Source organism: Juglans microcarpa x Juglans regia, chromosome 1D (genome assembly GCF_004785595.1).
Source record: "Juglans microcarpa x Juglans regia isolate MS1-56 chromosome 1D, Jm3101_v1.0, whole genome shotgun sequence".
In the NCBI taxonomy this organism is placed as follows: Eukaryota; Viridiplantae; Streptophyta; class Magnoliopsida; order Fagales; family Juglandaceae; genus Juglans; species Juglans microcarpa x Juglans regia.
In genome coordinates this window covers 43,845,010-43,865,199 of record NC_054594.1, presented here as the reverse complement: position 1 = coordinate 43,865,199, position 20,190 = coordinate 43,845,010, and the positions used below count along the sequence as shown (strand labels likewise).

Below are 20,190 nucleotides of genomic sequence, written 5' to 3'. Positions count from 1 at the left end.
AGTTGATGTGATGGTAGGTTAGATTATAAAATTATTTTTATTATAAATTATATCTAATAAATCTTATAACATCACGTCAATCTATATATAAATTTATTTTTATATAATTATTTATGTCTATAGCCATTATCTGAACTTTATCACTTTTTAGTCGGCTTTTGGCCCAGCTGGCTATCATGCACTGGCCTCCAAAACATCAATATTAATGCATGAAACTACAGGATCAGGCTTTTTAGGGTACGTACTACGTACATCACTGCAATATTCTACACACGTAAACTAATTGATATGCAAAAATCAGAGTATATATTCGCGGGAAATAAAAAAGGCCATGCATGCATGCATGTAGGTTAACAAACGTGTCAGAAAAACATAATATTCATATATGCAACTGATGATCAACACGACTAGTACAAGTCAATAATTATATATATAGCTTGATCAGCCAGTGACGACAGTACTTCAGGGTTCCAGTACACGAACGGCCACTTTCCCTTGCGTATATATATATCAGCAAATATCCGGCCCCACGTACTTCAGATATGACTATAGCAATGAAGTAGTACTAGCATGTCCAGGGCTAGAGACAAAATTTTGAAATTTTGATGATGGCGTACCTCAACGAGAATAATATATCAATGATGCAGATGATAACGATGATAACGATGGTGTTATGATATATGGAATGGCTGGAACTTGTGAATAAACGAGGAAATTAAAGACCCAAGTGGAGAACATGTATGGAGGGTGATCATATATCTAGCTGCAGGCCAGCGGGTGTAATATTAATAATATTCCTGGCGAAGGATCGAGCTGGTGCGCATGCTAGCTACCAGCATTAATTAATTAATTAATACTACCGTTAACGATCTCAAAGAGTTCCGGCATTTCGTGGCATTCCAATCTTGCATTAGTCTCGTAATTTGGAGGTTCTGGGATACTTGGATTGTTGATAAAGCCACTACCCTGCGGAGTTGCTCCTTTGCAGAAATTTTCAAACCCCAGTGACCAAGTTTTAAAAGAAGAGTCTGATAATGCTGATACTGTAAGTGGGAAATGAACCGCAGTTGGACAACAATTTTTCTGTCCTAATCTATAATCACCATTATCTAAAGCTTGTGCCATTGTGATTTGAGGGGCGAGATGTAGGCGGTCATGTTGAGAGTTTAGGAACAAATTAGGGTTCGCATTTAAACCAGTATCCTCCGAACCGCTAGGATAATCAGTAGCAGGAAATCTTGCTAAATAAGGAACGGCATCAGGGGTAAGGAGATTCAGATGGTCTTGTTGATTGGGATCAAGTTGATAATTGGGTTGACCGTTATACCCTAGAGACCAAGTTTCACATGAAGAAGATGAATCTGATTGTGGAGGGATTGGAGGTTGAAAATGAAACCAAGCTGTGGGACTATAATTGCTTTGTCCTGACCTTTGATCGCCATGATCCAGGACTTGCAGCACTGTGATTGGAGGGGGAAGCTGAAGTAGCTGGTCTGGTTGAGATCTTTGGATCAAATTAGGGATTTCATTTTCCTCTAAACCACAAGGAATATAGTCAATAAGAGGAAAGGTTGGAAAAGCAGGAACAGCATCATGGTAAAGGAGCTTCTTACTTATTGTTGAATTCCAAAAATTCTTCACCTCATTATCTGTTCTTCCAGGTAGGTGCTTGGCTATCCGAGACCACCTGTACAAATATATATATATATATAACTTCCAGCTTATCAGAAGAACTGATCAAAATTACATTGGCGAGGGTGATGGTGATGCATGGGCGAAAAAATATTATCAGAAGAAGTTTAGGGGAAGAAGTTATATATAAGAATATGAAGGAGAAGAAAACCTACCTGTTACCAAGAATGCTATGGAGTTCAATGACTAGAGCTTCTTCTCGGGGAGAGAACCTCCCACGTTTCAAGTCTGGTCGGAGATAATTTAGCCATCTGAGTCTGCAGCTCTTTCCACATCTCTCTAGGCCTGCATCATGAAAAACAGAAAGAAAGGAAAAGTACAAATCTATTTATAATTTTTTTTATGCACTTAACACTGCAATGAAGTGAATTTCATAATAATAAATAAGTATTATAATGGTTTTTATAATTATATGAATTCCATTACAAGTGTTGCGGTAACATACTGCAAGTTTAAAGATTGCACAAGTCAAAAAAGAAAGATTCCGGTTTAATGACTGCACTTTACATCAATTAAGGACCCGTTTATGAAACTCATCTCATCTCATCTAATTTTAATTAATAATCTCACAACTATTCATAAATCATCTCATCTCACTGTTTATCTTCTTAAATGTAATACGGTGTTAGACTTACCCACACGCAAGAGATAGACTTAGAATATATATTTAAACACTAAATCTATAAGCTTTTGCCATTAACGAATATATAAGGGTTGCAGGCAAATGCAGCTCCAAAGGAAAAAAAAAAAAAAAAAATTCTAGAAATATATTTTCCCAAATTCTGTTACGTACTTACCAGTAAAAGAAGAAAAGGTCTAAACAAGGCAAAATACATGGAACCTGAGAAGTGGTGCAGGTTAGATTATCATCATCAAAGAAAAGTTACCGGCAAGTCTAGGAACTGAGCTCCAACTACCATGGCCATTGGTCGAAATGTACTTGATGAGTTTCTCATCCTCCTCTGGTGACCATAGCCCTTTCTTCACTTTTTGCTTGTTGCAACATGCAGGGCGATGTGCCATCCCCCCTTCTCTAAATGAGTAATGCAGACAGTGGCGGAACAATCTCAAAACTGGGTATTACATAGCCAGAACAGCGAGAGCAAAGAAATAGAAATGCAGATTAAAAGAAAGCCCTGGGGTACAAAGCGTGACAACTGTGAAAAGTACTAGATATATAGCAGAGAACCCGATTATTAATGTATTGTGTTGAGGAATAATTTTACATTGTTTGTAGATAATGTCTTAGACATATTTATAAAGAATGAACAATCATCTCTTATTAAACCGATTCTCTTATTAAATCGACTCCATGAGCTGAGTTAGAATGGATTCTGAGCTGAGGGATAGGGGTGCGGCAGCTAAGCGTCTCACACGTGCAGGGAGGTGGGCACATGTTCATGCAAGTGTGCCGTTGATAGGTCTCAATTTGAACAACTACCGTATTGTATATTTAAAATGCATCATTAACCTACGAAATTTATGACCAATCCAAATCATAGTTCAGTTCTCTTCACCAATAACTAATTACGTAAGGATGGAAAGGAAAAATAAAATAAAATAAAACGCAAGCAAACAAACTTAAAAATGGACAATCGATTACGGGGAAGCTACGTACACATGTCTTGTTCCTCACGTGACGGGGAAGGCATGCACCACTTTTATATATATACAAAGAAATAAAGAGATTATATAAAATAAACTTATAAATTAATAAAATTTTATATAATCTGTTAAATTTATTATATAATAAAAATAATTTTATAATCTGACATAATACTTCAAACGGCATCTGCAGGTTTACTTTTGTGTAAGCGGGTTAAAGTATTTTCCATATATATAGTGTACGGGCTGATCTTTAATATGAATCCATGCATGCATGCAATATAACATGGATAGCTTTATACCTGGATATATAGATTGTACGTTCGAATGGGAATCTTGATCATGACAAGTACTTGTGGGGTCAATGACTCAATACATTGCTAACTTAAATGAATAATGCGATGTAGTGCATGGATAACACCACTGACGTTGAAAACATGTTTCACAAAGATGTATCGACAGCAATAATCAACTAAAAGGTGAGCCCGCGGACAAGGAGAGCTAGAAGAATCTCGAAATAAACTTTTTGTATGCCCTCGGACTGCATGCATTTTGGATAGATGAATTAATGCAATTACCCAGGATAACTAATTAACCTCTTCTTTTTATTCAAATTATCACCACCAGTAAAAGGAGGCCTAGCTAGCTCTCTCGATCGAAGAGTAAATTCTTTGATTGCAGTCACTTTTAGTGAGTATCCAGAACTACGTACGGATTTTTTCTTTCTTTTTTGTTTTAGGTTCATAATAAAGAGATTGGCTAGCTCCCTCAAAGTAGTCATAGAGGTACCTCAAAGGTAGATCATAATTGAATTAGATGATATATTGAAAAGTTTAGAGCACATTCCAAAATCACATTATTGTGAAGGGAAGAGAAAAGTTTTGGAACATTTCGAGAAATATTCTAACTTTTTCATACTCTAAAGAGCCTTTTTCATGTCATACGACTGGAAGTGATGGAACCATTCATATATAACTAGCATGTGGAGAAGAGGATCGATCGGTGCCTCGATCGCAAAGGAAGATCAGAAGCGTGCCAATTATCAAAGTCGTCTACATTGAAGTGCGAGAGTTCTGCATCAAAAAGTGCTAGTACTGATATAGGAATAAGATTAGTAATTAATTAAGCCATTCCAATGTATAGATGATCAAAAGAAACAGTACTTCACAGACACTTCTGCGAATGCTCTGTAGTCTGCAATGGAGATCAAGAAAAGAAAAGAAGAAACATGTAATATAGATAGATGGATGTCAGCACTAAAGAAAAACCTAGTCAACAACTATACTATATTCCAAAAGGAAATAAGTAGTCAACATTACTATTAGAGTTTCGTGAAAAATGGACTCGTAACCACATATTAAGACTTTATTTATTCTAGTACGTACGTACAAAACCAATTTCAGACTTAGCATCATTGCAACATCTTCATAATCAAGTTAGGTTGCGTGTACGAGTATGAAGTATCAGATGGATTTTCTTTATTTTCTCAGTCCCGACATGGAAATAATGTTAACGAGGTAGAACTTAATTTTTCTTATATTAGCTATTACAGAAACTCCATTTTAAAGTTGCGTGTCCCAAAAGGGCCCAATCTGATTATTATATATCTTATCAGTGAAAGAGCCTTTCTCGTGATGGACAGGAAAACTGATATTTGACGCACGGCGCTGCAGCCACAACCAAACGCATGTATATATGCTCTTGTCATCAAATATGGAGTGTACTTATTCCGGCCACAACCAAACGCATGTATGCTCTTGTTATCAAATATGGACTGTACTTATTCCGGCCAATACTCAAATGGTCTGGTTCAATAGATAGCTAGCATAACCAGTTTAGTAAACTCTAGACCGAGTACTTGAGTTTATCTAATGGGAAAAGAATGGAAATAGTGGTTTATAGGCATGGGTGTAATCTAATTAATGCCACAATATTATCAAACACGAAAGTACTGCAATCAGGTTTAAATAAAGAAGCTCGATCTCTCTCTCTCTCTCTCTCTCTCTCTCTCTCTATATATATATATATATATATATATATATATATATATTTTCAAACTTGGGAAATCAAGACAGGGATAAAGATGAAAATGATTTGTGCTTGCTTAACTCAGATTAGACAAAGCGATAGCTATAATCATGAGAAGACAAGAAGAGCTCTTTTTTTCTCTTTATTTTCTTTTTCCGGGCTAAGCTATGATCAGTCTCCTCGATCGTGTTACTTCGACATGATTTGATATAGTTTAGAATCGTCCTTTAAAGCCACATACGACAGGTTAATTTAGTACGACAAGTGGAGTACATTGTTCAAAATAAGACACTATGGAGATCAGACTGGGAGTCATATGATTACCAGAACAGAAAGTAGTTATTGATCTCTGATCTGTTGTACCAAAAGAATTCGATACTTGTTCAAAAAAAAAAAAAAGAATTCGATACTTTTTGCTCAATGGTAAATTCGAGAACCCCATCAAAAAATAAGAGAGAGAGGGGGCAAATTAAACTTAAAGGAACAAACCAGATAACAGGACAAAGTAAGCTCAGCAGCAAGATATGTTTTTGAGTCGCCCATGCATGCAGCTTTCAATTCAATTTGCGGTCCTGATGCTATTATATATGGCCGGGCTCCATATATACGTGTTTGTGTGTGTTTTTTGTTTCTTTCAAAAAGATAGTACAGATCATTTTAAGCAATACAGCTTGCATGCTAGCTACAACCCGACGAAAACGTACTAAGAATCGTTTTTCTTTACCTTCCGTATATACGATGCATGCCTCCACCATGCATGCATGGAGGATTTTCTTTTATAGTAGATTACAACAACGAGACACTGCATGCATGGGAGCGTCATCATGACAATTTTATGTATCCATTGCTTGATTTGATCGGGGCAGCTGAAAGAAAACTTATTGCATGGAGATCTGTCAGTACCCATCAATTCAATGTTTTGTTTTAAAGACTCAAATAAAAATACTTTTATTGTGTGCTCTTACGTAATAAATATTGCCTGCCCTGTCAGAAATTTTTGGTGTTAAGCCTTGTACTAAATATTTTTATCGATTTGTCATATTTATTCTTAAAATAATTTAATTATGTGTGTTTAAATAAAAATATAAAAATAACAAATGAAATTGTTTAGTATAAAATTTTCTTGTAGCATTTCTCTTCCTTTAAAGCACACAATACATCAGATTTGGTACGGCAAGGCCAGTACATTGGTTCCATGATAGAAGCCAATAGGGGAAAGCTGGTCTGGGAGACATGATTGCCCGAACAGATCCAAGCTATTTTTGTCCCAAAATAATTCAGAACTATTTTCTAAAAGGAAAATGAGACAAGCTAGCACATTGAAAAACATAATGTTACAAAAATAAATACGAGACAAAACAAGGGACCAAAACAGAAAACCCGACAAAGTTGGGCTGAAATGCATGATAAGTTTGAGTAGCTAGTCCTTTCATCGATTGATCAATGGCGCGCGGTCCGGATGCTAGCAGCTGCATGCATGCATGGCCTGAACTCCATGCATTTTTTTTGTTTCCTTTTGTTTAAAATAGATAATAATTAAAGAATTACCAAGCTACAACTCGACGAAAATGTAGGAATCATGTTTTTTTCCTCTTTATCTTCCGTACGAAGATGCCTCCGACATCGAGAATTTTCTTTTCTAGGTAGATTACAACGAGAACGTTCAAAAATAAGATGGAGCTAGCCTCCTTATGACACTCCATCGATCAATTGCTCGATTTGATTGAAGCTGCCAAGACCAATCGAATCAATCCTTTTTTTTTTTTCTTTTTTTATTTAAGACCAATCGAATCAATGTTTATTTTTTTGTAAGAGCAAAAACATTGATTGATTTCTTGTGCCCTCGTATTAGTGCATTCATAATAAATTCTTTTTTTTATTCTTAAAAATATATTATTAAAATTCATTTTTTCTATTTTATATATTAAATTTTACAATAAACTATATATTAATTTTTCTATTTTTTATTTATATTATTTAAATATTATTATTTTTTAATTTCAAATATCTCCTCTAACTATCAATAATATCCTCATATATTTTGATATTCACAATATCTCTCAATATATCATGTCATATAATTATGTCCTAGCTTAGATTAATCTAAATTTATAAATCAAACTAAAATTGACGTTGATTCAAAATATAAAAAAATAATAATAGTGAGGAAAAATTATGCCCTATTTTAAATTACTTATAAAAAAAAGAAAAAAAAATTGAGAAACCCAGTTCCATTTTTCAATACACTTTGGTGGATCGATCTCTAGGAAAAAAAAGGCAAATAGATAAGCAAATATGACCGTGCCCAATGCCACTCAGGGGCTAAAATGAAATTAGGATAAAGGAAAAAAAAAAAAGAATTTAGAGGAAAAAGAAATAATTAAAAATGTTTTACATGTATGAACAATAGTCTCTAGATGTAGCAGGATTACTGTACCTACTTGAAAAATAAAGATGATATACAACATCCATTGGATCTTTATTTTGATCAATATTCTTCATATTTTAAAGAAAATTGCAGTTTACAGCATCCATTGGGAATGCTCTAATTAATATATCACTACAATAAATTAGATCTTTTGGAAAGAAAATTTTCTTTCCAAAAGACTGGTATTTCGTCCTAAAATAATTTTTGGGATAAAAAAAACCGTCCCAAGTTTGTTCGTATAAAACTGTCCCAAAAGGTATTTTGAGACGAAAATGAAAAAATCGTCCCAAAAAATATCTTTTGGAACAAAATTAAGCTGGATCTTTTGATCGCGTTCGAACGGAATTTATTTCCTGGAACGATTTAAATTCGTCTTGAAAATTTGTTCGAACGCCTTAAATAACATTCAAACCATGAGTAATTGTTCGAACGGGTATTTCATGGCCGGTCGATCGATACAAATCCGTTCGACCAAATACACATGAATAAACGTTCAAACAAAAAAATTATCGATCGAACGTAAATAGTGAATTTTCTGTTCGAACGGCTCAAAATTTTTTATCGTTCGAACTCTAACTTTTAATGTTCGAACGGTTGTGTCCATTTTTATATGTTCGAACGTTTGATGAGAGTTCGAACGGTTATTATTTTCTTGGACAATAATACGAATTTAAAACCAAATAGATATTTATATTTCAAAAATACATTATAAATTGTTCAATATAAATAAAACTAATCTAATAATTTAGAACTAAATAAATAAAATACTAATAATACTAATAAAATTATCAATACATTATACATAATTGTTCAATATGCAAAAACACTTATAATGAAATTCAATTGTTTGGAGGCATGAATTGTTGCATAAGCATCTGCATTTGAAGCTGCATCTGTCTTTGTTGTTCTTGCATTTGGAGTTGCATATTTCTTTGTTGATCTTCTTGCTGTTTTATGCACATCTCCATGTCTGCTTGTTTCGTTAATTGAGCCTCTAACTCCTGCTGTTTTGCCATCAATTTTTCGATCCTAGAATTTGCATTCTCTAACGCAATGGTAGTAGTGCTTGATGTTGATGAAGAGCCTGAAGGCTTTACACAGCGACCCAAACCCCTCGAGTAGCCAAAATGTTGACCCAGAACTTGTGTAAAAATTTCAACATCACTTGTTGATGAATTATGATCTGATGTAGCTTCAGCACGAATGGCAACCATTTTATCCTACACACAACATATAAAATTACTATTGACACAATAATTTAAATATGATTAATTAAAAGAAATTATAATACTTACATAATTCTCAGGAGCATCGGGATGAGTCCACTCTCTATTACTATTAGTATGTGATACAGCATATAATTTTGTCAAATCATAATTGGTGTCTGACTCTTGCTACAAGAGACATTGTTAAGATATAAAGTCTATATTAAAAACAAACTATATAGAATAAAAAATAATAATAAAAAAAAGTATATTACCAATTTCTGAGATAGTCGATGGAAAGATCTTGAGCCTGCATGATGATGAATCTTTAACTTTAATCTATTCATTTTGTTTATAGAACTTCGCTCCTGCATAGAAGTTGTAAAAGTTAGTAAGTGAAAATTACAAATATGATACAAAAAGAATTCATTTAATTTACCTTATATGATGGATACTCAAACATATCGTAAAGTTTTCCCCATTCTTCAGCTCGAACATCCTGAAAATGATGCTGGCGTGCATCTTCCTTGTTCTCGTACTTCGAATGTACCGAGATTAATATTATAGCTTCGAATGTATAAATATGGTGCTTGAATATGTTCTAACTAAATATATTCCGTTCGAACGGTTTAGAAACTTTCCCGCCAGTATTTGCCACCAAATATTTTCCGTTTGAACGCAACAAATAATCGTTCGAACGTTTGTAAACTTTCTCCGCCATAATAAATTAATTCTCCGCCAAATTTTACTGTTTGAACGTATTTTTTGATGTTCGAACGGAAAAAAGTTTTTGAGATGATTTAATTCATCACAGAAAATTCTGTTCGAACGGTTATTGTAACGTTCGAACGATTTTGTAAAGTCATCAATTTTTTGAGATGAAATTTAAATTTTATCCCAAAATCTCAAATTTGTTGTAGTGTATAGAAGTGATCATTTCATTTGGATCCATGAACAAATTAAAAATCACAAAATATATATATATATATAAAAAATCGAGAAGTTCATATATAATTGTGTGGTTATAATAATAAGAATGACGACGACACTTATAAATTATTAATTAGATACTAAATATAGTTTGAGTCCTAGGATTAGAGAGTTACTAGATTAATAATTATCAACACGACTTCAACTTATGAGCAGTGCAACATCTGAGAGGTATAGCCTGAAAGTCCACCCAACAGGTAAAAAGTATTTTTTTATTTTTTATTTTTTTTTATTTTATGTATTTTTTTAATCATCATAAATTTTTAAAAAAAATAAAAAATTTATAATATCATTTAAAAATACTTATTTAATCATTAAGTAAAAAAAAAAAATCAGACACATCTTCGAGACATTTACTCGTTTGTTTTCAAGAAACATTTCATCTCATCTCACTTCATCATTATAACTTTCTCAAATTTCCATACAAAATAAAATAAACAATTTAACTTTTTCAAATCTCAAAATAAAAATATTATTAAAAAATATATTTTAATAATATTTTTTTTAATTTTTTAACTTTAATTTCATTTCATCTCATCTAGAAAACAAACTAACCCTTCGCATTTCTGTCAACTTATTAATTTCATGGAATCATGCATGTATATCAATCAAACTTCCAGTCAAAGTCAAGTTAATTGGCGTAGGAATAATTATACACAAATATCTAAATCCTTTTTACGTACGTACGTACGTACGTACGTAGTGTGCGGTAATTAATGTGCAGTAGTAAATATTATTGACGCAGTACTCTCGATCTGGTGTTTGGTTCATGGATCCCTGCAGCTCTCTGATCATCATGCCAATGACACCTTTTCCAAAACACATACTGCATAAATTTTAGAAAACGCAGAGTTTTATAGTTGGTTTAAGAATTTACGTGGATATCTTTTTATCTTGATCAAATCTATCCGTAGCAATGATCTTTCATTGACTCTGGCATTGCCGTACGTAGTGTGCGTGTGGGATCGAGCGAGTTTACTACTTAAATTGGATTTGGAGTACCTAATCATCTTCTTCTTGTAATCTAAATTCTATGGTCGTGATTGAGAGAGAGGGAAAATAGTACTTTAAGTTGATTCCACCACACCAATTACTAAACATTTAAAGTGGAGAGAAAAATAATATTCGTAATTCGGACAGTTTATACAAATAATTAATGTTATGAGACCTACTATATTCATATATAGGTCTATATATAATTTCTAAGTTTTGTATAAGTTAGCTCTGAAAAGTCTAAATCCACCCAATTTGTACATGTATAATTTTCATTTCCTTCATTTCTTTACAAAAAAAAAAAAAAACAACATAAATAATACAAAAAAACATTAATGGTTTTGTTGCCTTCCCACATGGAAACCGGCAATTTTCATTATTATTTTTCTTTATTCGGAACAATTAATGAGATCAGGACCCTTCCCTAACATGAGATCAACTAGATCTAGATCTAGATCTAGAGGACCACACAGTGCCTGATACGGTACTCAGTTATTGATATGGCCGATCGTGACTACTCACTATATATAATTAATGTTGAAAAAGACCATATATATATATATATATATATATATGTGTGTGTGTGCATTCATATGGCTTTTACATATCATTAATTAGTCATGAACAACCACCTCATGTTCTCCAAAATTAGTAAAGTAGATTAACAAAGAGACCGACCATTAATTTGGGAAAATTAATTAGACACGGCCTCCTCGATGATCTTGAGGGATTCCTGAAGACCAACTCAATACATCATGAGTTGTCGTACTGCACGAGTCGGAGCACTGCCACAGTAAGTCGCAAGAGTAAAGGAATTAGTAGCTCCATGCGGCCTGGACCATGAAATATGCAGGGCCCAGCCATTTGGATAAGAAGTCCATGCCCATTTATTAGATTGAAGACAGGTGCATGAGAAACAATTCCGAACTTCAGGCCTCATTGGGAAATTAAGCAAGGCCGAAGCAAGCTATTGACATGATAAAAATAGGTCAAAAAAGCTTTTTTACTCTTTATATTGGAAAAAATGATAATACAACCAAAGTATGATGAAGGATACGAGCTATACTTTGTAAAATATTTATAATCAAGACCACGCAATTAATTAAACTGGCCCATATTCTGAACAGAGGACATTGTTGGCCGCACAGCCTCGAAGTGCTTTTGAATATTTCATTAAGCTAGTGAAGACATCTCTATCACTCCTAAAATTATTTTTATGAAAAATGATACTTGGCTCCCTCTAAATTTCAAATATTTTAATTCTTTTTTCTTTAATTGTTAATTATGTTAAAAAAATATTTAAAAAAAAAAAAACCAAATGCAATAGTAACACATCCGGCCGGACATGTTGGGCGACTCTAGTATATTATCCTATTTTTATCTAGTAAAAGAAAAGCCTCGGATTGCTTTGAAATTGAAGGTAAGCCCAACCAGAAGGATGATCTTGGAAATGGCCTTAATTTCTCTCTTCCCACCAAACAATCAGGGATAGTCTCTCTTCTATTTTAGAGTCACTATCATCTTCGTATAGAGAGAGAGAGAGAGAGAGGGGAAAATAGGAGAAACAAATAAAGAAAGGATTAATAGTTATTTTTTTATTATATAATAATAAAATAATATAAAATAAATTTAACTTTAGATATTCACATCAAATTTTTACATTTAATTATCTATTTATTCATTATATAGTAATGAGTAATTAATAATTAAAAAATATTTAATTTTTTTAATTATTAATTTATTTTATTTGATTATATTTTACTAATCTCTATCATTTCCATCCAACTATATTTTTTTTTTTATCAAATTGGACAGAATATCCATGAACCCGTGTACTTGAAGAGAGCATTCATTCAACAAACATTTCTAAAACTAGATATGTTAGTTTGCTAGAGAGAAAAATAATTCATAAAATAAGAATTTGACCTATAAAAGGAACATTCAAATTTGAAAATTATTTTGAATGTAATTGCAGCTAAATTTTAATTATTTAGAATTTAGCTAATCTATTGTGATCTTTTTGTTTTTTAATGGCTAAATACTCAATTGATTTAACTTTTAGCTAATTCATTAAATATGCTCTTAGGATGGTATGGGCATAACTTATCTTATATAATTATTATAATTTATTAATATTTTATAAAAATTATAATAAATAATTTAATTTTTTTTAATATTTTTAATTTTAAAATTTTTTTAAAAAATTATATTATAATAATATTTTATACAAATTTTAAAAAATATCTCATTTTTATCTCTTTCTAAGAGCATTAGCATTGAATTATGTAAATGCAAATATAAAATTTACATAATATGATATGATTTTGCATGTAGCTATTCTACTTAAAACTTATTCCCACATTGAATTATCCATATATTAGTTAAAATAATAATAAAATATTATAAATTTAATAATATTTTTTTTCAATTTATTTTTTGTTCTATTAATTTATTTTTTCATAGATTAAGAACTATATAGAAATATTAATATTATACAATGACACCGGAAAGCAATGATATTTTTTTGTTTAATTTCACCGTAACTATGCTGGAAATTATCTAAAAAGCATCATAACATAGCTGGAATAATGCTAAACCTGCAGAAAATGCTCTGAACCGGAAAGCACATGCATGTATCGGTCATATAATTACTTGAGCTGGAAAAAGAAAGAAAGAACTAACGGAGTTGAAAGAAAAAGAAAGAAGAGAGAAAATCGAGAAAGCGAGAATCGTATATTCAAGCAAAAGAAATAGTTTTTTAATACTTTTGATTGAAGTATAGTGATTGTCAAATATGACCATAGGAGATAGTTTACTGTAGCTGAAAGTTATCTTGTTTATATTTAGATAATTCAATACAGGTCAGTTTCATCATCTGTTAATCAAATCATTCATTTTATTTACATTTGCATGATTAATGCCAATGCTCTAAGTTGCGTAAACAAACGTAATATTAGGCCCCTCCAAGGAAAAGAGAATAAAAAATGAATCCACCAACTCCGGCGACTCTCACCCACTAACCCACCCACCCCCACTGGGCCCTACGCAACCTACAACATGGTTGGTGAACCCCATCTCTCTCTCTCTCTCTCTCTCCAAAACTGCGTCCATTAAAATAACAGAGCTTCCGATTACCTTCTTAAGTTCTTACAAACTTCACATACCGTTTCGCTGCAATTTTCCCAACTAAAAATATACCGAAATTTTCATTGCCATGCCGTCGGAACATGCGGCCTCCGAGACGCCCCCGAATTTCTGGGGCCACATGCCCGAGGAAGAGTATTACAGCTCCCAGGGCGTGCGCAACACCAAATCCCACTTCGACACCCCCAACGGAAAGATCTTCACCCAGAGCTTCCTTCCCTTGGATACCCAAGACGTTAAAGCCTCCGTCTTCATGAGCCACGGCTATGGCTCCGACACCGGCTGGCTCTTCCAGAAGATCTGTATCAGCTTCGCCAACTGGGGTTACGCTGTTTTCGCCGCCGATCTCCTCGGCCACGGAAGATCCGAAGGCCTTCGCTGCTACCTCGGTGACATGGAAAAGGTCGCCGCTACGTCCCTCTCCTTCTTCCTACATACCCGCCGCAGCGAACCCTACAAAAACCTCCCCGCCTTTCTCTTCGGCGAGTCCATGGGTGGAGCCGCGACCATGCTAATGTACTTCCAATCGGAACCCGACACGTGGACGGGCTTGATCTTCTCAGCCCCACTATTCGTCATGCCGGAGAACATGAAGCCCAGCAAGGTCCGGTTATTCGTGTACGGTATGCTTTTCGGGATTGCCGACACGTGGGCGGCGATGCCGGACAACAAAATGGTCGGAAAAGCGATCAAGGACCCGGAAAAATTAAAGATTATAGCGTCGAATCCTAGGAGGTACACGGGAAAGCCAAGAGTGGGAACTATGAGGGAGCTGGCTCGTGTGTGCCAGTACATACAGGATAACTTCGGGAAGGTAACGGCGCCATTTTTAACGGTGCACGGGACATCAGATGGGGTGACGTGCCCGACCTCGTCGAAGATGCTCTACGAGAAGGCAGCGAGCGAGGATAAAAGCTTAAAGCTTTACGACGGAATGTACCACTCGTTGGTACAGGGGGAGCCAGATGAGAATGCTAATCTTGTATTGAAGGAAATGAGGGAGTGGATCGACGAGAGAGTTGAGAGGTACGGATCCAAAAATCCCCTTCCTTAAAATGCCACGTGTGTGTTTTTCTTTCTTTTGAAAAAAAAAAAAAAAACAGAGAAGACAGAGAGTTGAGAAAAAACAAATGTAATAAAGTGATGAATTACTGCTACTAAACTTTAATGTTGTATTCCATGTATGAATTGAATTAGCTTGTCTTTTGTGTATGTTTTTTTTTTCGAATGCATTTAAATACTAATTATTATGTGTGTTTTTTCCTTTTTGTTAGAACAATCATACTTTTATAGCTATCGTATGATTCATTTTTTCATATATTTAACTTTGGTAACACATTTGACATGTAAACATTGTAGCAATTATGTTTGATTCCATCTTGTTACGCACTAAGCCGGCTTGAATGTATTTTTTTTTTTTTAATTTTGTAAAGATTTTAATAATCCTGATAGATTTTAGTTAAATATAAATCTAGATCCGACCCTGACTATTTTCTTCTGGCTACATGCTTGGTGCTAGATGAGAAAATGCCAACTAGCAAAGACTCTAATAAATGTCCATCATTGTCTTTGCATAGCATTACTTCAAGGCCTTCAAACATGAAGATAAATGCTTTAATTATAAGGAAATTTTATAAAAATAAATTTATAAATTGATACAACTTAATCTGATATTAATGTATCATATAAATTCATATCAAATTGTAAATTTATTTTTGTGAAATCTTTTTGTGAATATAGTATTTGTTTGATACGTGCACAGCTAAATGTCCCTACCCAAACAAAAAAATCGACAGTTTAGAAATTCAATTGACGCCTGATGTCAATTAAAGAACCTTGACGGAATAAAATCAAAATGCTTTTAAAGGATCTCACGTCCATGGTCCGGCAATCATATACACGAACAAAGCGAATGTCGGTGTCAGGCTATCCTATGTAACACGGGCATGGACGTCGAGGAGGGAAAATAAGGAGTGGTGAATCGTGATACGAACACCTAAAATTGGGTGAAGCTGGCTCCGAAGTGTTTTCTTCCGTGTTTTCCCGATCTGATCTGGTGGGCTAAGCTTAGCCGGCCGTTTGAAATTTCTTAAGTCCAACCAGCGAGGCAGTTGTTCTTGGGCTTTAGAATAATATATTCCGGTTTATTTCTCTCTTTTGGATGCATTCTTTTGTGTAGCTCTATTGAATCCCTCGTAAATTTCTTGGATTCTTTAGATTCTCGTAAATTTGACCTAATCCTATTAAGGACTGCCCATTATTGCCCGTGGTATGTGAAGAGTTTTAGACAACTCAAAAGGTAAATCGTTTTTTCGAGTAATACTAGATATAATCGTAAAATGTATATATACTATACAATCTGTTTAAAAAAGAGTGAGATTCGCTATTAAATTTTTTTTTATATATATTTCGTATTTATTCACTTTTTTTAAAGAGATTGTGATATTTGCACACTCAACTTCAAATATCATTTCTCTTTTTGAAAACTTGAACTATTATTCTGGATGTGAGAACATTAGCTCTCGAAGCAAATTCATTTTTCAACGATTATTTTTTACCCATTAATATGAAAATATTAAGATGAATACTGTGTATTAACTATTATTCACTCTCACAACTCACATGTATTATCTTTTTTTTTTTTATAAGGTGTGAGGATATTTTTTATAAAATGTGGGGTGTGTGGTAGTGAATAGTAATTGATGAGAATAATTTTTCAAATATTAATGTGTATGAAAATTGTTCCCTTAGGATAATGATATCCTACATTTGGGAGAGGAGATTTTCGAACTCTAGACCTCATTTACTCTTGGTTTACTACTTAATTTTTTTTTTTCATTTTACTATTTGAATCTGGATTAAAAATTTCAGAACATGATCTTCTTGTATAATTTAGAAGAAAATAAATTCAATCAATCAATGTAATCATGTAATTTAATTAAAAATAAATTTAATTTTATAAAAATTGAAGATAGATTTTTGCTCAAATAGTAAAATGAAAAAAAATAATTGAATAATAAAATAATAATAAATGAAGTGTAAGAGTATTATTAACCGTACTTTTATATGATATCCCAAAATGAATTTCGTCAAAACTTTTATAAACATAAAAAATGGGAAAATAATCCTCATAGCAGATAAAATAGTGGTTGTGACAAAAAAAAAAAAAAAGAGTAATGATACTCGAACATCATATTTCACAATATATTTTATAATATATATATTAAAATGAAAATATTTTTATAAAATAAGAGTATTTTATAAGAATATCATTTATTTTAAAATATAATTAGGTAATGTATTATGAAAAGTGACATGTATTTATAACTTAGGGAAAAGTTTCTTTATCCACTAGTCTGATTGCTCTAATTGACTGTTGATTTTTTTTTTTTTTATTTAGTGATAAAGAAAGTAATTTTAAGGTTGCGTTTGAATGTTGAGATGAGTTGAAGTGAGTTGAATTTTTTATGAATAGTAGTGAGTTGAGATTGTTGAATGAGTTTGATGGGGTCCACTTAAAATGAGTTTAAAATATGTTTGAATGTTAAGATAAATTTAGATATATTTATGGGAAGTTAAAAAAAATAAATAAATCCTATCATTATTTTATACTGTTCATATCACAGTAAAAACGGAAATCATTTCCGTAACTGGCGCCAAATGCAGCAGGAAAAATATCAAATAAATTGTCACTGTAGCTTATACGGCAACGAGAACATGCAAGCAGGAAATAACTTGGAATATGCCATCAGGTTTTTTGTTGTTTTGATAATAGTATTCACTATTTACAGACGGGAAGTACTCTTTGAAGTTATTATTTTTTATATTACTTTTTCATTAATATTTTTTTATCTATTTCCTTTTATATCATTTTTCATATTACCATTTCACTATTTTCATCACTTTTATTTCATTATTTTTATTATTTCTTATTTAAGATATGACACGAAATTAGTAATACCAAATACCATTATATATCTTCCCTAAAGTTTTTATTTGATTGTATAAAAAAGTTCTTAATTTTGTTATTTTTAATTTTTTAAAAACAACAAAATTAATAAAGAACATCACTTTATTATTTAAATGAGTCAAAGCATGCAAAAAATAGAATTTCCACTACATTTTGTATGTAAATTCCTTCTTGAAATGTAAAATATATATATTGAGTTAGTGGGGAAAAATTCTACCAGGAGCATAATACATTTTATTCAATAATTTATTTACATATTAAACATCGATTTATGTAAATAAAGGGTCTCAAATTGACAATCTATTGTTTCACACTGACATAACAAAAAGAAATTGCAACACCATACTAGCAATTAGGTGTTGCCTTGTTGACCATAACTATGCTCCCACATAGGTAATGCAATAGCATCTCTTCTTGCGGCCATCGCTTGTGCTGATGCAGTCGACATGTTAGGTACATGAGTCTCTTCACTGGTGTTCTGATTCGCATCCATTCCTGGATAATCATCTGGATTGCTATATATTAGAAAATCCCGATCATTAGGTGTAACCATGCGGATAAAGTTATGGATCGTACAACATGCAATAATAAGATATCGTTGCCGAGTTGGAAGGTATGGGGGCATTAAATTTAAAATTCGAAAACGCTTCTTCAACACGCCGAATGTTCGTTCAATGACATTCCGAAGGGATGAATGCCGATAATTAAACAGATATTTATATCCTTGGAAGGTACGAGAGCCTCTTCGTTCAAATCTATGATACCTTACCCTCGGATACGGTGGCATAAATCCTTCAGTACATGGAAATGCCGAATCTACTAGATAATAATAACCTAAAAATTTATAATACAAAATTAATCATTTATAATGTTTGAAGAATCCAAATTCTTGCAAACTTTCAACGTACAAATAAAATAATGTGTAAAAATTACCCTCTTCAGGCCATGGAAAATGGTTCCCCAGACGCCTCAACGCATCAATTAAAACACGAGCATCATGGGCTGTACCCTCCCACCCTGCGTATACGAATGTGAATTTCATTTCGAAATCACAGACACACATGACATTCTGAGTAATCCTGTGATACCGATTTAAGTATGCATTTGCTACGGAAGCCGGTGCAGCTGCCTTGATCATGACCCCATCCATTGCACCATGACATTTCTGCAGATTTCGTTTTAAATTCTCGTAAATTCCAAAATATCGTAGTGCAAACAGTTTTTGACATATGTAGAATTTTAAAAGAGAAAGTAGATCATGTAATGGCGAATATTTACCTCGAACCATGGATAATGTCTTGGATTTCCTTCAATATAAGGCATCACCCCAGTTGTCTGGCTCGGTTTAATCACACTGCGCGATAGACGACATAATGCACGCATTACGTGGTACACATGTCGATTTATTGTTTCAACCGAATGTTGAAACAAGTTAGCTGCATTCCGTTGAACGACACCATGCCCGACAGTGTAGCAAAACATTCCTAAGGCTTCCTCAACCGTGACTTCTCGTGACGAATCACGCAATCTTGCATCTGTACGTAAACGATCACATAAGGCCCAGAATACATCTACCTCCATTCGGAACATCTCATAACAGGTGTCAGGATGTCCATTTAGTACTGCGATGATGTACTGGTTACCACGCAAGCCAATGTTATGTTGTGGCCTGGGCATACGACGTGGGGCATGGGATTGCTGCTCCTCCATCAACATGCTCAAAAGAACTGCTTCTTCCGTACCATCGTTACGTCTAGACCATGCGTACCATTCCGCCCATGTATCAAAATCAAATGTACTTGACGCGTTACTACTAGAGCTCTCTTCACTCGTGTCATTCTCCTCGATATTGTCGTCATCATTCCACGCATCGCTATCATTGTCCATTTTTCCTCTGAAAAAAGGAGTTCACACAAACATTAAAAATTTCATATTGCATATGAATTTGTCATCCAAACAAAAAAAGAATTCATAAAGAGCAGAAACTTAGCAAAGCAAATTTTTTTAAAACCAAATACCAAGTTTGAACTTAAATTAGACAACACGAAATAAGATTGTTAGAAATCTTAAACAGATCTAATAAAGTTAAACATAAAAATAAAGTCTCATCTAGGAAGTACGAAAAACATAGCAAG

General features: G+C 33.3%; 3 protein-coding genes across 4 annotated transcripts; 1 reads left to right on the top strand and 2 right to left on the bottom strand.

Moving 5' to 3' along the window:
• Window positions 1–532: 532 nt before the first annotated feature.
• Window positions 533–2,826, bottom strand: LOC121260156 (transcription factor MYB26-like). Of its 2 annotated transcripts, XM_041162008.1 has the most exons (4): window positions 2,580–2,826; window positions 1,848–1,977; window positions 1,614–1,687; window positions 533–1,043 (listed from the first exon to the last, which is right to left on the bottom strand). In XM_041162008.1, the coding sequence occupies exons 1-4, from the start codon at window positions 2,713–2,715 to the stop codon at window positions 847–849; spliced, it is 537 nt and encodes a 178-aa protein (XP_041017942.1). In that variant the 5' UTR covers window positions 2,716–2,826; the 3' UTR covers window positions 533–846. The 2 variants fall into 2 exon arrangements, with proteins under 2 accessions (XP_041017942.1, XP_041017936.1); XM_041162002.1 differs by having other exon boundaries at window positions 533–1,687.
• Window positions 2,827–13,919: 11,093 nt separating this feature from the next.
• LOC121260371 (caffeoylshikimate esterase) lies at window positions 13,920–15,297 on the top strand. Its single transcript, XM_041162218.1, has one exon. The coding sequence runs from the start codon at window positions 14,156–14,158 to the stop codon at window positions 15,137–15,139; it is 984 nt and encodes a 327-aa protein (XP_041018152.1). The 5' UTR covers window positions 13,920–14,155; the 3' UTR covers window positions 15,140–15,297.
• A 3,110-nt stretch (window positions 15,298–18,407) lies between these two features.
• Window positions 18,408–19,942, bottom strand: LOC121247921 (putative nuclease HARBI1). The gene is made up of 3 exons (XM_041146367.1): window positions 19,334–19,942; window positions 18,989–19,220; window positions 18,408–18,889 (listed from the first exon to the last, which is right to left on the bottom strand). Exons 1-3 carry the CDS (start codon window positions 19,940–19,942, stop codon window positions 18,408–18,410), a joined length of 1,323 nt encoding a protein of 440 aa, XP_041002301.1.
• Window positions 19,943–20,190: the final 248 nt, after the last annotated feature.